Source organism: Monodelphis domestica, chromosome 2, assembly GCF_027887165.1.
Source record: "Monodelphis domestica isolate mMonDom1 chromosome 2, mMonDom1.pri, whole genome shotgun sequence".
Classification (NCBI taxonomy): domain Eukaryota; kingdom Metazoa; phylum Chordata; class Mammalia; order Didelphimorphia; family Didelphidae; genus Monodelphis; species Monodelphis domestica.
The window spans coordinates 333,928,417-333,944,355 of NC_077228.1; the positions used below are offsets into that span (position 1 = coordinate 333,928,417).

The 15,939-nt window shown below is 37.6% G+C and overlaps 1 protein-coding gene across 4 annotated transcripts in view; it reads left to right on the plus strand.

The window, feature by feature from the left end:
• TTK (TTK protein kinase) overlaps positions 1 to 15,939 on the plus strand; it is a 63,254-nt gene that overhangs the window by 998 nt on the left and 46,317 nt on the right. For all 4 annotated transcript variants that reach the window (XM_007484252.3, XM_007484251.3, XM_001375158.4 and 1 more), the window contains exons 2-4: positions 4,569 to 4,712; positions 5,870 to 6,092; positions 6,823 to 6,929. In XM_007484252.3, the coding sequence (XP_007484314.1) occupies positions 4,569 to 4,712; positions 5,870 to 6,092; positions 6,823 to 6,929 (474 nt within the window). The remainder of the gene's footprint in view (positions 1 to 4,568; positions 4,713 to 5,869; positions 6,093 to 6,822; positions 6,930 to 15,939) is intronic.

Consider the following 15,939-nt stretch of genomic DNA (forward strand, 5'->3'; position numbering starts at 1 on the left):
ATGAGAGCCAGGCCTAGAGATGGAAGGTTCTAGATTCAGATATGGTCTCAGACATTTCCCAGCTCTGTGACCCTGGGCAAATCACTTAACCCCTATTGCCTTGCCCTTACTGCTCTTCTGCCTTAGAACCAATAAGGCAGAAGATAAGGATTTAAAAAAATGTATTTAAAATACAAAACACATAGAATTACAAAGTAAACTTAGAAAGATATTTAAAAAAACAGATGAGAAGGTGGCTGGAAAGACTTTAGAGATCATATAGTAGCCCAGTCCTGCTATTCTGTAATTTATGTAGGAAAGTATTCATATATCTATTACCACCCATTTGTAGCCAGATTAGGAGTTTATATGAGAATTTGACAGATGCTCCTATAGATTAGTGATGGTGAACCTTTTAGAGCCCCTCCTCCACTCCCTCCCCCCACCACTGTGCTAGCTATACCCTGCCCTCCTTACCCCACACAGAGGAGGAAGAAAGCTCTCCCATTGTGCTGTTGAGTGGAGGGGTGGGTGAAGTGAGGAATATCCTCAGCTAAGTGTAGAGAGGGGGAGGGGAGTAGACCAAGAACTCTGCTCCCCTCTAGCACTGCCACCTGTGAGTCACCCACCTTACCCTTTGTGCCCCCTCATTGGGCCGTAGGGCATCAGACACAGTGTAGAAGGGGAGGGGAGCAGCTCTGCCCAAGTCCCTCTGCCATTCTAGGAAGTCTGGGGATAGGGGGTAGGGAAGGAGGGTGGCCAAGTGCCCACCAAGATCATTGTTTGCCATCTTGGTTACCCGTGTGTCAGGTTCCCCATCACTGTCCTAGACAAAGCTCTTACTGATTCCAGTTGCTGGAACTTTTTCTCTCCTCAAATTATCTTGTATTTCCAAAACTGTTTACATATTATAACTCCTAAGCAGAATCTAAGCCCCTTATTAAAAATAAGGATAGGGGCAGCTGGCTGCTTCAGTGTAGAGAACCAGGCCTAGAAGGTTCTGGCCTCAGATACTTCTTAGCTGTGGGACCATGAGCAAGTCAATTAACCCTCATTTCCTAGACCTCACCACTCCTCTGCCTTGGAACTGATACTTAGTATGGATTTCTAAGTCAGAAGCTAAGGGTTTAAAGTGTTGAGGTTGACATTAGGAGAGACTTCTTTGGATCTCCTTTTCCTAATCTATAAAATGAGACATATAGCCTTTCCCATTCTTCTGCCATGGAACTGATACTCAGTGTCAATATTCAGACACAAAGTAAGGCTTTAAAAAATAAGTATAACTGATATTTTATATAAGGTTTATGGGACTTTTTTGCACAATGATAGATTTAGAGCTTGAAGTTGTGATGCTTAACTATGTAGCATCAGGAGGACCTCGATTTGACATCCATCTCTGTCACTGTGTGACCTTGGACTAGTCCCTTACTTTATATGAACCTCAGTTTCCTTGGCTGTAAAATGAGGGGATTTGTACTCTAAGGTCCCTCCTCATTCTAAATCTATCCTCCTAAGCTGAGAAGGCTGAGGCCTAGGGAGGTTAAATGACTGATGCTTCATAGTTGAGCATCACAACTTCAAGGTATTGTGATCAGCTCTCTTTTACAGGTGAGGGAATTGATAGCTAAAAGGGGTTCTAAATGATCTGCCCAGAGCCACATAGTTAAGTAGTCTCTTGGTTGGGATTCAGGCTCCATAGACCTTTCTGACTTCAGGTCCAGCCAGCCTTTTCTTAAGGGCAGAGAATGTTTTTCTTTTCTGTCTCTGTATCCTTAGCACCCAGCACAGTGACTGGCATAAAGTTAGTGCTCAATAATTTTTCTCTGGGTTGTGGAATTCCAATTGTCCCTCTGACCTCTTCCTTCCCTTGTTATTTATTAGGTCTGGGAGGAGATATGTAGTTACCCATAGTTTGGGTTTGGCAAATTTCTAAGTGTCACTTATTTGATCTCTTAACCAAATCAAGGTACACTGATTGAGCACTGCACAAGTTGTATTCAGGTCTCACACTTCAGCACATTCTGCCTTGGGATATCTTTTGCATTTTTGCCAGAGAGACCATTGAACCCAAACCTGGCCCTCTCCACTGCACAGCTGAGGAAAGTTTCTTCTGTCTGTGATGTAGTGGACTCTCAAGAAGGAAAAACTAGCTCTCATATCCTAGTGCTGCTGCTACTTAATACACAGGCATTTATTGAAGTCCATCTGTGTGCTGAGTGTTGTGCTTATCAACTATGACTTTGGGCAAAAGACTCAACCATTCTGGGTCCCAACTTTTCAACAAAATAAAAGGATTAGGCTAGGCTGGCATCTCTTGAGGTCCCTTCCAGCTCCTTAGTCCTAGACAGAGGCTGTGTCTTAAAACATTAGAACTGGAAAAGACCTTAAGTCTCTTAATTGAGGAGGAAACTGAGTCATAAGATGGAATTATTCTACCTGGGGCAAAAACAACTGGGAAAGAACTCTACTGAGGCTGTAGGACTGGAAGGATCAGCTTGATTTTGGTTGGCAACTGGTGTACCAGGGAGAAGACAGTGTTTTTTGGCTTTGCAGGGTGGCAGAAAGGTAGGCTTGGGCAGGAGAATCTGAAGAGTCTTTTGAATTTGGTAGTAGTAGTGATAAGGAAAGCTTGAATGGGGGTGGGGTGGGGCACGAAGAAAAGAATCTTCTGGGCTTGGAGGGTAGTAGAGAGGAGGCTTGGATGGGGCCAGTCAGGGAAAGTGGACCCTGGGGGAGGAGAGATTTATACCCTTTGATGGGAGCACGTGCGCGTATGTCTGTCTGTCTGTCTCTTTGCTCCTAGCCTAGTTATGCACTGAGAGGAAATTGATTGATGGATAAACAGTTTGTAGCAACAGAACCAAGATTCACAGTCATGCCTATTCCTCCCTGATACCGTCTCCCTTAGTACCTACTATAGTATAAAGTACAGAGTAAGACTCTTAGGAAATTGTTGTTGAAGGAATGAATTAATATAGTTGAGAGAATTGGGGTTGGGGGAAGTGATCTTGGCCTTAAAAGTTAATAAGCCTAGGGCAACCAGGTGGCTCAGTAGATGAAGCACTAGCCCTGGAGATTGCAGGTCTTAGGTTCAAATGTGACTCAGATACTTCATAGCTCTGTGATCCTGGGCAAATCATTTGACCCCAATTGCCTAGCTCAGTGACAGCGTGTGTGCCCACAGAGAGGACTCTGAGTGCCCCCTCTGGCATATGTGCCTTGGTTCATCACCATGGCTATAGATTTTTGGAGTAATGGATCCAGTGGCACAAAGGTAGTCTTCAGGTGATCATAGATTTAGTTAGCCCGGAAACATCTATAAAAGACCATCCAATCCACCTCCCTGCCGCCATGGCTCCCTGCCTTCCCCAATTTATAAATCAGGAAACTGAGGTATAGAATGGTTAAGTAATTTTCCCAGTGTTACACTGCTAATAAGTGTCAGAGAGGATTCAGACCCAGGTCTGCTTCCTACTGGATAAGCCTCCACTGGAGAGCCTAGAGGCATTCAAATGATAAGATGCTGAGTGCCATTAGATAAAGAGTAATTCAGAACCTTCTCTGATTTCTTAAGGGAAGAGAAAGTGACTGGCTTTCTTAAGCTATGCTTAGAGAATATAAGCTTTAATAAGCCTTATGTGTCAGACCACAGACCTTGTGTCACCTATCACAATATCAGCATAATTAAGTTCCATCACCTATCACAATATCAGCATAATTAAGTTCAGAGAATTTCATCAGAAAGTTAAATGGAGCAGAATATTTACTAAGTCATAGAGGGGGCTGTGATCTGTACATATTAATGAATTTTATAAGCACATAGCAGAACCTTATTATCTGTATTGAGAGATTTTATGGATCCAAAAATATAACACAAGTAACAGTCAAAGCTGATATTAAAATTTACCCATATGAGTATTCTTTCTCTCAATACTAATATAAAAAGGCTTCCACAATATAGATATGTCCTTATTTGAGAAAATTCTACACATGAAAATTAACATCATTGGTAATATGATTATTTATAGCAGCAAGATTTCATTAAAGCTAACCCAATGTGTTTAATGCATTAAATAGCTTTCAGTTCCAGGTTATCTGAGCATTTGATAATTTTGTATTTTTGTTGTATTTGAAAAGTAGGCAAGAAAAAATAGAGATATGGAATCAGCTAGAAGAGAACTTAAGAAAAAAGCAATTATGGTTCTGCAACTTGCCTTTTAGAATGATGCTCAAGTTTTAAACTCCTTTAGAAAGGAAGAAAATGCTGGAGAAGACTTATTGGTGACCTAGTTAATTTGGAATTTTATTGCAGTTGATTGCCTCTCCATATTTAATTTCATGACTCCAGCAGTTTCTGCATTTGTGTGTATTTGTAGTTTATAGACCTTTTTGATCTTTTGTTGGCTTTATTCTCATCTTAAATGACCAGGTATTGTCTTAACTATCTACTGAGAAGAAATGAGGAAAAGGACTTGATAAATGAGGAAAAGGGCTTTACATATGGAAAATGTAATCTTTTTATTTTGCTCCTGGAAACAGTACAAGAGGATTAAGTTAAGGTGCTTTTTTTCCCTCCCTGTTGTGTCTAGAAATGGAAGACGAGGATCTAAGCGGTAAAGAATTGCCAACAATCACTTCCATTATGAACAAAGTTAGAGATATTAAAAATAAGATTAAGAATGAGGATCTTACTGATGAGTTGAATTTTAATAAAGTCTCTGCAGATACTTCTGGTAAGCATTTAAAAATTTTATGAATAAGTATGTTATTTAGTGTCTTTGTGGCAGAATGAGATTTTCTCTGCTTATAGTGCAGGATCTTATGACTATTGACTTAGCCTTCCCGAAATGAATAGGGGAAGATTCCCACATGCAAAATTTAGAACAAGTGCTGCTCATCTTTGCCTTTGGCAGAAAATAACTGGAGTTTTGTAATCCTTTTCTCAATGTTACTTTTAAGAAGGACATTGGTAAGTTGGAGAGCATCCAGAGGAAATATACTTGTATGGAGAGCCTCAAAATCATTCAGAACAAGTATTGGTTGAAAGAAGTGGGGATGTTTATTCATCTAAATTACCTGTATAATTTCAATAAAGTCACTTTAATGTTTTGGGACAGGGTTAGTTCTTTTTTCCTATTTTTCACTTTAAACCAGCAGAAAATGAAATAGTTTTAGTGGATTAATCAATTAGTCATTTTGTTTTGTTTTTCCCTCAACAGAAACTGCAGTTCAGCAGTTCTACATCATTAAATCTATAATTTTTTTAAAACCTGAAAAATTTGTTTGTACATATGTGTACGTGTATGTGTCTGTGTGTGTGTCTGTGTCTGTGTGTGTGTGTGTGTGTGTGTGTGTGTGTGTGTGTGTGTGTGTGTATGTGTGTTGATCTTAGTCACTCCTGTGAGCCTCATTAGCTCCAGAGACTTGACAGTGACATTATGGGCTCTGCAAACTGATGCAGAAGAAGTGAATCAGAATGGTTTAAGAACCTATGAGGGGTCTCCAAGGAGAGTGGGGCAGTGTTTTGTCTTGTATTAGAATTGGCTAAGTCTTGGCTACTGTTGGTATGTTGTACTATTGTTCAGATTATGTCCAATTCACTTGAACAAAGGACTAATGGTATATCAAGTCAGAAAGCACAGTAATTTTTGAGTACTACATATGCTAATAAAGAAATTACAAGATAGGTACCTTATGGTTGCATGCATTTTTAGTTAAATGAGCTAATATAAATAAAAAACTGCATTATATTTAGTTGTATAGTTTTTTCAGGAGTTTATGTTTTTGGAATTATTATTGGATGTAGTGATTTTTTGATAATTTATTTGGCATTTTTTAATGTAGCTTTATCTCTCAGATGTCACAATACATTTTAATTATTTTTATCCAGACAATTCAGGAACTGTTAACCGAATTATGATGACAGCAAACAACCCAGAGAACTGGTTGAATTTTTTGCTAAAAATAGAAAAAAAAAGTATTCCTCAAAATGATGGATTTCTAAATAAATTGATTGGCCGTTATAGTCAAGCAATTGAAGCTCTTCCTCCAGACAAATATGGTCAAAATGAAAGTTTTGCTCGAATTCAAGTGAGATTTGCTGAATTGAAAGCGTAAGTATTAACTTAAATATTTATATGTAAGGAAAGGAAGTTCATATCTGTCTTTGTATGTTTACTGATGCAAAGTTCTTCCTACTTGCTAGGCAATTAATAATTGCTTGTGAGTTCAATCTGTTTTTCAGATGCATTTTGAAAGTGAGTTTTATTTGTAACTATTATGAATAGTTCAGAGGGTCTATTAAATAAAAATAACTACATCCAAAATGTATATTTTTTCAGAAATTCTCTCCTTTCCGCTTGTAATATGTTGCTTAACAGAAAAAAAATTAAAATTACTTTAAACATAATTACATACACTGGCCTAATTATTTAGAAACAAAATTATAGTTAACACTGAAATTCTAGGCAATTCATGGAAAATAAATGGGAAAAAATGAGACTGGAAATCATTTGTAAGCAATCTTTTAAAACATCTTCTACATAAACAGTAATCAAATCTCATGCCTAATAATGGCCATTTGCTCAAAGTCATTGTCTAAAATTATTTGATAGATGTTTATATAATATTGCATTCCTCTTTTATTACCCATTTCTAACAAAAATATATTGTACTGAATATCCAGTACTCTCAATGATACTAATGTTGCATAGTACCCTGAGAGAAAAAACTCTTGAAATACTCATATTTTGAAGAAATTTGAAGAACTAACTTCTATAAGTAAAGTTAACTTTCTGTAGCTTTTTTTTATTCATGTTAGTCTTCATTTATGACATCTTACAGTATTCAAGAACCAGATGATGCACGTGACTGCTTTCAGATGGCCAAGGCTAACTGCAAGAAATTTGCTTTTGTGCATGTGTCTTTTGCACAGTTTGAACTATCTCAAGGTAAGATAGAATTGGTTGTCTATAATGTTACAAATATTTCTTCACTCTAGTCTTTAAAAGGTTGTTTTATTTTCCTGTTTATGCTTTACTACTTTGTATTAGATCAATGTAATATGAAGTATGAAAGTATAATAGTTCCTTGGATTTGATTTTTATCTAAGAGGAATATTGTCTAAGGAGAAATATGTCTTATGGCCAAGAATCTTTCAGCTTTTGCAAAAGAAAATGAAGATGTGAAGCAGGAAGATGTTTGTTGTTTTTCCAACCAGAAGTATTCTGTTGATTAAAAGAAACTTTTTCATGTAATTTTACTGGTTGTGTGATAAAAATGAAATAAGGCTTTCACTTTAGAAATGAAATATTACCCCTTTCTATGGCATTTTAAAGTATGATCAGAATAATCAATTCTTTAAAAAAAAAAGAAGAAAAAGCTTGACTACTAAGTACCTACTGATCCTGTCCATTTGGTTCTTTGAGGGTTTTTTTTTGTTTTTTTTTTTAATTGTACTTTTGGTTACAGCAAAGGTTTCTGATGACTAAAGTTTGTTGAACCTAACATAGTGTTTGGCATTTTCTCAAATGAGTTGAATGAATAGTGCCCAACTTTTGACTTGCTGTATTTCAATCCAAGCTTTGTTCTATCAATTATAGTCTCTGGCTACCAATTTTGATGACTCTTCCCCTTTTGTCCTACCTTATTCGCTTATTCATTTATGGGGTAGCAACTGCAGTAAGATTGAGGCTGGTGACTAGCAGCCTCTGAGTCATGGTAAACAACTCTTAAAAGGACAGTGACAAACAGAAGTAAAGCTAGGAAGGGCAATGTCTAACCTAGAGTAATTATATTTTGAATTCATACTTTCAGCCTTTCAAAATTTTTCTTTATGGTGTATATATTATTCTCTTGGATTAGCTCTTTATCAGTTCATGTAAGTCTGTTTTTCTCTGAAATTATGCCTTTATTTGTTAAAATGCAATATCTATTCATATACCTAAATTCACTTACTAGCTGATAGGTATTTACATTCTTACATAATTTGTATCATTATGAATATTTTGGTATATCTAGTATCTTCATCTTTGACCTCTTGAAAGTATATTTAACTGGATCAAAGGATATGAACAGTTCAGTAATTTTACTCACATGATTCCAAATCGTTTTCCAGGAGTACTGAATCAATTCAGAGTTCTATCAGTTTTATATCAATATGTGGTCCTGTAACAATTAAAGTAGTGGTTGGCATAAACTGTTACAGATATAAGAGTGATTGGCTTAAGTTGTGACCGCGGAAATATGGTTTCAAGATATTGTCTTGAGTTAAATCAAATATAAAGTGGTCTCCAGGGGAAAATTCCCAAATATGAAATATACCCAAAGTCAGCTGGGTTTTCATGGAGATTTTAATTAATACAAAATTAAGGAATTAATGAAAGAGAGTAAGAGGAAACAATGAGAAAAGAGATAGGCCAGCCTAGGCTTTTAAGCCTTAAGAGAGAGATCAGTCAGTCTTTTATCAACTCACCACAAGATCTGCCCAAAGCAAGATTTTAGTGTTCAGAGAGACATCAGTTCAGCTTCAGCTAGCTCAAACAAGTTCAGCCACCAAGCCCTTCAAGGCAGCTTTGGCCAGCTGCCTTCTCCAATTCAGCTTTTCCCAGCTGAATCTCCAGCTGCTTCTTAGCCGAATCACCTTTGGAGCCCTTTCTGAGCTCCTTTTTATTTATTTTTTTAAATAATATTTTATTTGATCATTTCCAAGCATTATTCATTAAAGACAAAGATCATTTTCTTTTCCTCACTCCACCCCCCATAGCCGACGCGTGATTCCACTGGGTATCACATGTGTTCTTAATTCGAACCCATTTCCATGTTGTTAATATTTGCATTAGAGTTTCTTTTAGAGTCTCTCCTCTGTCATGTCCCCTCAACCACTGTAGTCAGGCACTGAATCTTTTCTTTTGAATGAAGCTTTTCCTCGGTGTTTCTATTCCCATAGTTTATCCTTTGCTTATGAATAGTGTTTTTTCTCCTAGATCCCTGCAGATTGTTCAGGGACATTACACCACTACTAATGGAGAAGTCCATTACACTCGATTATACCACAGTATATTAGTCTCTGTGTACGATGTTCTCCTGGTTCTGCTCCTCTCTCTCTGCATCACTTCCTGGAGGTTGTTCCAGTCTCCATGGAATTCCTCCACTTTATTATTCCTTTTAGCACAATAGTATTCCATCACCAACATATACCATAATTTGCTCAGCCATTCCCCAATTGATGGGCATCCCCTCATTTTCCAGTTTTTGGCCACCACAAAGAGGGCAGCTATGAATATTTTTGTACAAGTCTTTTTGTCCATTATCTCTTTGGGGTACAGACCCAGCTGTGCTATGGCTGGATCAAAGGGCAGACATTCTTTTGTTGCCCTTTGGGCATAGTTCCAAATTGCCCTCCAGAATGGTTGGATCAGTTCACAACTCCACCAGCAATGAATTAATGTCCCTACTTTTCCACATCCCCTCCAGCATTCATTACTTTCCTTTGCTATCATGCTAGCCAATCTGCTTGGTGGGAGGTGATACCTCAGAGTTGTTTTGATTTGCATCTCTCTGATTATCAGAGATTTAGAACACTTCTTCATGTGCTTATTAATTTGATTTCTTTATCTGAGAACTGCCTATCCATGTCCCTTGCCCATTTATCAATTGGAGAATGGCTTGATTTTTTGTACAATTGATTTAGCTCTTTATAAATTTGAGTAATTAAACCTTTGTCAGGTTTCTATGAAGATTTTTTCCCAATTTGTTGTTTCCCTTCTGATTTTAGTTACATTGGTTTTGTTTGTGCAAAAGCTTTTTAGTTTGATGTAGTCAAAATTATTTATTTTACATTTTGTGATTCTTTCTATGTCTTGCTTGGTTTTAAAGTCTTTCCCCTCCCAAAGGTCTGACATGTATACTATTCTGTGTTTACCCAATTTACTTACGGTTTCCTTCTTTATGTTTAAGTCATTCACTGATTTTGAATTTATCTTGGTGTAGGGTGTGAGGTGTTGATCTATTCCTAATCTCTCCCACACTGTCTTCCAATTTTCCCAGCAGTTTTTATTGAATAGTGGATTTTTGTCCCAAAAGCTGGGATCTTTGGGTTAATCGTATACTGTCTTGCTGAGGTCGCTTTCCCCCAGTCTATTCCACTGATCTTCCTTTCTGTTTCTTAGCCAGTACCAAATTGTTTTGATGACTGCTGCTTTGTAATATAGTTCTGGGACTGCAAGGCCCCCCTCATATGTGTTTTTTTTTTCATTATTTCCCTGGATATCCTTGATCTTTTGTTATTCCAAATGAATTTTGTTACGTTTTTTTCTAAATCAGTAAAGAAATATTTTGGTAGTTCAATGGGTATGGCACTAAATAGATAAATAAGTTTGGGTAGGATGGTCATTTTTATTATATTGCCTTGTCCTATCCATGAGCAGTTAATGTTTTTCCAATTGTTCAAGTCTAGTTTTAGTTGTGTGGAGGGTGTTTTGTAGTTGTGTTCATATAGTTCCTGTGTTTGTCTCGGGAGATAGATTCCTAAGTATTTTATTTTGTCTAAGGTGATTTTGAATGGGATTTCTCTTTCTAGTTTTTGCTGCTGAGCTGTGTTGGAGATATATAGAAAAGCTGATGATTTATGTGGGTTTATTTTGTATCCTGTAACTTTGCTAAAGTTGTTGATTATTTCAATTAGCTTTTTGGTTGAATCTCTAGGATTCTTTAAGTAGACCATCATGCCATCTGCAAAGAGTGATAACTTGGTCTCCTCCTTGCCTATTTTGATGCCTTCAATTTCTTTTTCTTCTCTAATTGCTTCTGCTAGTGTTTCTAGTACAATGTCAAATAGTAGAGGTGATAATGGGCATCCTTGTTTCACTCCTGATCTTATTGGGAATGCATCTAGTTTATCCCCATTGCAGATGATATTAGCTGATGGTTTTAGATATATACTGTTTATTATTTTTAGGAATGACCCTTCTATTCCTATGCTTTCTAGTGTTTTTAATAGGAATGGGTGTTGTATTTTATCAAAGGCTTTTTCTGCATCTATTGAGATAATCACGTGGTTCTTGTTGGTTTGCTTGTTGATGTGGTCAATTATGTGGATGGTTTTCCTAATATTGAACCAGCCCTGCATCCCTGGTATAAATCCTACTTGATCATGGTGGATGACCCTTCTGATCACTTGCTGGAGTCTTTTTGCTAGTATCCTATTTAAGATTTTTGCATCTATATTCATTAGAGAGATTGGTCTATAGTTTTCTTTCTCTGTTTTTGACTTGCCTGGTTTTGGAATCAGTACCATGTTTGTGTCGTAAAAGGAGTTTGGTAGAACTCCCTCTTTGCTTGTTATGTCAAATAGTTTGTATAGTATTGGAGTTAGCTGTTCTTTGAATGTTTGATAGAATTCACTGGTGAATCCATCAGGCCCTGGGGATTTTTTCTTAGGAAGTTCTTTGATGGCTTGTTGGATTTCATTTTCTGATATAGGATTATTTAAGAATTCTATTTCCTCTTCTGTTAGTCTAGGCAGTTTGTATTTTTGTATATATTCATCCATATCACCTAAATTGGTGTGTTTATTGCCATATAATAGGGCAAAGTAATTTCTAATGATTGCCTTAATTTCCTCTTCATCGGAGGTGCTGTCCCCCTTTTCATCTTTGATGCTGTTAATTTGCTTTTCTTCCTTCCTTTTTTAATTAGATTGACCAGTACTTTGTCTATTTTGTTTGTTTTTTCAAAGTGCCAGCTTCTTTTCTTATTTATTAAATCAATAGTTCTATCACTTTCAATTTTATTCATTTCTCCCTTAATTTTTAGGATTTCTAGTTTGGTTTTCTGCTGGGGGTTTTTAATTTGGTTGCTTTAGAGTTTTTTTATTTGCATTTCCAATTGATTGATCTCTGCTCTCCCTAGTTTGTTGATATATGCATTCAGGGATATGAATTTACCTCTGATTACCGCTTTGGCTGCATCCCAAAAGGTTTGAAAGGATGTCTCGCCATTGTCATTTTCCTCGATAAAATTATTAATTGCTTCTATGATTTCTTCTCTAACTAAAAGATTTTGGAGTATCATATTGTTTAATTACCAATTAGTTTTTGATTTGGTTTTCCATGTACCTTTACTGATCATTATTTTTATTGCCTTGTGATCTGAGAAGGCTGCATTTATTGTTTCTGCTTTTCTGCATTTGTGTGCTATGTTTCTGTGACCTAATGTATGGTCAATTTTTGTGAATGTGCCATGTGGGGCTGAGAAGAAGGTGTGTTCCTTTTTATCCCTATTTATTTTTCTCCATATGTCTATTAATTCTAATTTTTCTAAGATTTCATTCACTTCTTTCACCTCTTTCTTATTTATTTTTTGCTTTGATTTATCTAAATTTGATAATGGTTGGTTTAAGTCTCCCACTAATATGGTTTTACTGTCTATTTCTTCCTTCAATTCTCCTAGTTTCTCCATTAGAAATTTGGGTGCTATATTATTTGATGCATACATGTTGATTAGTGATATTTCCTCATTATCTAAAGTCCCTTTTAACAAAATATAATTACCTTCCCTATCCCTTTTGATCAGGTCTATTTTTGCTTTGGCTTTATCAGATATCATGATTACCACTCCTGCCTTCTTTCTGTCAGTTGAGGCCCAGAAGGTCTTACTCCATCCTTTAATTCTGACCTTGTGGGTGTCAACCCGCCTCATGTGTGTTTCTTGAAGACAACATATGGTAGGGTTTTGGATTCTAATCCATTCTGCTATTTGTCTACGTTTTATGGGTGAGTTCATCCCATTCACGTTCAAAGTTATGACTGTCATTTGTGGACTCCCTGGCATTTTGATATCCTTCCCTGGTTCTAACCTTTTCTTCTTTGGCTCTACCTTTTAGTCCAGTGATTTACTTTAAATTGGTCCCCCTTGTCCCCTCCTTTGATATGTTTCCCTTTTTAGTCCCTCCCTTTTTGTCCCCCCCCCCTTTTCCCTCCCCTTTGGTTTTCCCTCTCCCCCTCCCCCCTTTGGTTTTCCCTTCTCCCTACCCTTGTTGGGTAAGATAGAATTCAAGATCCCAATGGATCTGGATGTTTTTCCCTCTCAGAGTTCATTTCCCTGAGAGTAAGGTTTAGGTAAAAATTCTCTTCCTCTCCTTCTTATAGGAGTTTTCTTCCCCTCCCCTTCCCATGTGAATCTTTGTGTGAGAATGATTATTCTATTTGGTCTTTCTTTTCCCCCTAGTTACACATTACATTTTCCCCACATGTTAGTATACATAGATTGATATAAATGTAGTCCTTATAGAAGAGAGTTTGAGTAAAAGAAGAAGATAACATTTTTCTCCTTTTCCCTTTCCTTCATATTTACCTTTTCAGGTATTCCATGCTCTTTGATTTTCGATATCGAACTTTCCACAGAGCTCTGGTCTTTTCATTGCAAAAAGTTGGAAATCTATTTTGTTGAATGCCCATACTTTCCCTTGGAAGTATATAGTCAGTTTTGCTGGATAGCTGATTCTTGGTTGAAGACCCAGCTCTCTTGCCTTTCTGAAGATCATGTTCCACGCCTTACGATCATTTAGAGTAGAACTTTCAAGGTCTTGTGTGACCCTGATTGGCATTCCTTTATATCTAAATTGTCTTTTTCTGGCTTCTTGTAGGATTTTTTCTTTTGTTTGAGAGTTTTGGAATTTGGCAATTACATTCCTGGGAATTGTCTTTTGGGGATTTAGTGTAGAGGGTGTTCTGTGAACTCTTTCAGTGGCTGTATTGCCCCCTTGTTCTAGAATCTCTGAACAATTTTCTTTGATTATCTCTTGTATTACGATGTCGAGTTTGCTGTTTATTTCTGGCTTTTCTGGAAGTCCAATTATTCTTAAATTATCTCTTCTCCCTCTATTTTCCAAATCTGTCACTTTGTCAGTGAGATATTTTATGTTCTCTTCGAATTTCTTGGTCTTTTGGCGTTGCTTTATTAGTTCTTGCTTTAAAGCCTGGTTTTCCTTTTCACTTTGGTTAAACTGGTTTTGTAGATGCATGAATTTCTTTTGCATTATTTTCCACTTTTCCTCCCAGAAGGCTTCCATCTTTTTGATCATTTCAGATTCAAATTCTTCATGGGTTTGTGGAGAGTTTCCATTTCCTTTGGAAGGTTTCGGAGCATTTGCTTGTGTTTCCTCGTCTATCTCCTCTGTGTTTTGTATTTTTGCTCCATAAAGTGTGTCCAAAGTCGCCCCCTTCTTACTGTTTTTCTTTTTTTGGAATTTTGGGACTTTTGTGCTTCTGTGGCGTTTGCCATCTCTTTCTGAGTTGGGAGGGGGACTAACTTTTCTTATCTCTGTCTGGCATTCAGAAGTTTTAGCCCTAGGCAGATTGTCCGTTCTATGCAGTTGTTGTTCTGTTTTCCCAGGAAGCCAGGAATTGCTGGTGTGTACCTGTTACCGCCCTTCTTCTCCTTGGCACCCTCCTGATGCTTCTCTGTTGCCTTACTTCCAGGATCTAAGCCTGGCTTGGCTCTTTTTCCTGTTCTAGCACTCTGCGGGGGGAGGGGCCGCGGCTTCCAGGAGCTGAGATTAGCTTTCCCTGGGTTGAATTTAGTATGCCTTGAGGCAGGGACTTTTTTCGTGAGACTCTGATGGAAGGATCCAGCCAGGGGGTTACAAGCTCCCCCCCCTCTGTTTCCCTGCTGTCTGGGTGCCCCCTCGACTGGGTTAGGTTGTTTTCAGGATGTGGCCTTCAGAATAGCAGGCCCTGGGGCTCTGAGGTTGCCTCTGCTGCCTCAGACTCGGACTCGGCGCTCTGGGTTGGGGGGGGGATGGGTTCTAGGACCTTCCTTCTGCCTAGCCCTTAGGTCCAAGTGGTCTCGGGTTCTGGCTTTGGGGGGGGGGTGCTGTACCTTTTGATCCAGGTCCAGGTCCAGGTCCAGGAGGAGGACTCCCAGGGTCTATGCTGTTGATCGTTTTGAATTTCGGTGCCCTAGGAGCATTCGGTTTGAGATAGGTAAGGAAGGGTTTCAGGAGATCTGGACTTTAGCTTTCTCTAAGCCGCCATCTTGACCAGAAGTCCTCTGAGCTCCTTTTTAAAGCGAATTTTCTCCTATGTCACCTCCCCTAAGTTCTTACATCTACCAATCACAGTAGATGTTTTCCAAAGGACAGATCATTCTGAATTCACACCTGAGTAGACTAAAATCTCTGAGTAAGTTCTCACCTCTTTGCCCCTTGTAAGTTTACAAGTTGCCTGACCTTTATAGGTACTTAGCATGCTTTTGTATTAGATCTAAAAATAGTCCCAGCTTAAGGGGTTTTTGCCTTATTATAAGTATGGGTTAAGTACTTTTCATATTTTAGCAAGGAGTTTACAACTTTATCTTTCCCTAAAGTATGCTTAAGTATGGGTGGAGTAGAGTTCTCACATTCCTGACTAAGTCCCTTCATTATTAAAATGGGGAATGGTCTTAACACCAAGTGTCTTTAACCAAGTAGGGTCTGAGAATTTTTAAGATTCACCGTCCCACAGCCCCTCCAACTCTATTTACATCTTTCATAACCTCGATAAATTTGGTGAATGGGAGGTGAAATTCCACAATGGTTTTAATTTGCGTTTTTCTGTCAGAAATTAGGTATAGGACAGAATCTCACACTTTATAAGTTTCAAATGGACATATGAGTTGGAAATAAAAGGTCCCTAAACAAATTAGAGGAGCTAGTAAGAAATTACTTTTCAATTCTAGATAGAGGAAGAATTTGTGAACAAAGGATGTTGAGGATGACAAGATAAAATGAATAATTTTGATTACATAAAATTTAGTTATTTGTTGTTGTTTTTTTTTTCCACAAATAAAAGCAACACATCTAAAATTAGAAGAGAAGCAGTGTAATGAATGAAATTCTCCAGAGTCTGGATTTCTTACAATTTTAAAATATTTGTTTAAAAACTGCTCAAGAAAATCTAAATAACCAGTGAACTCCCTCAC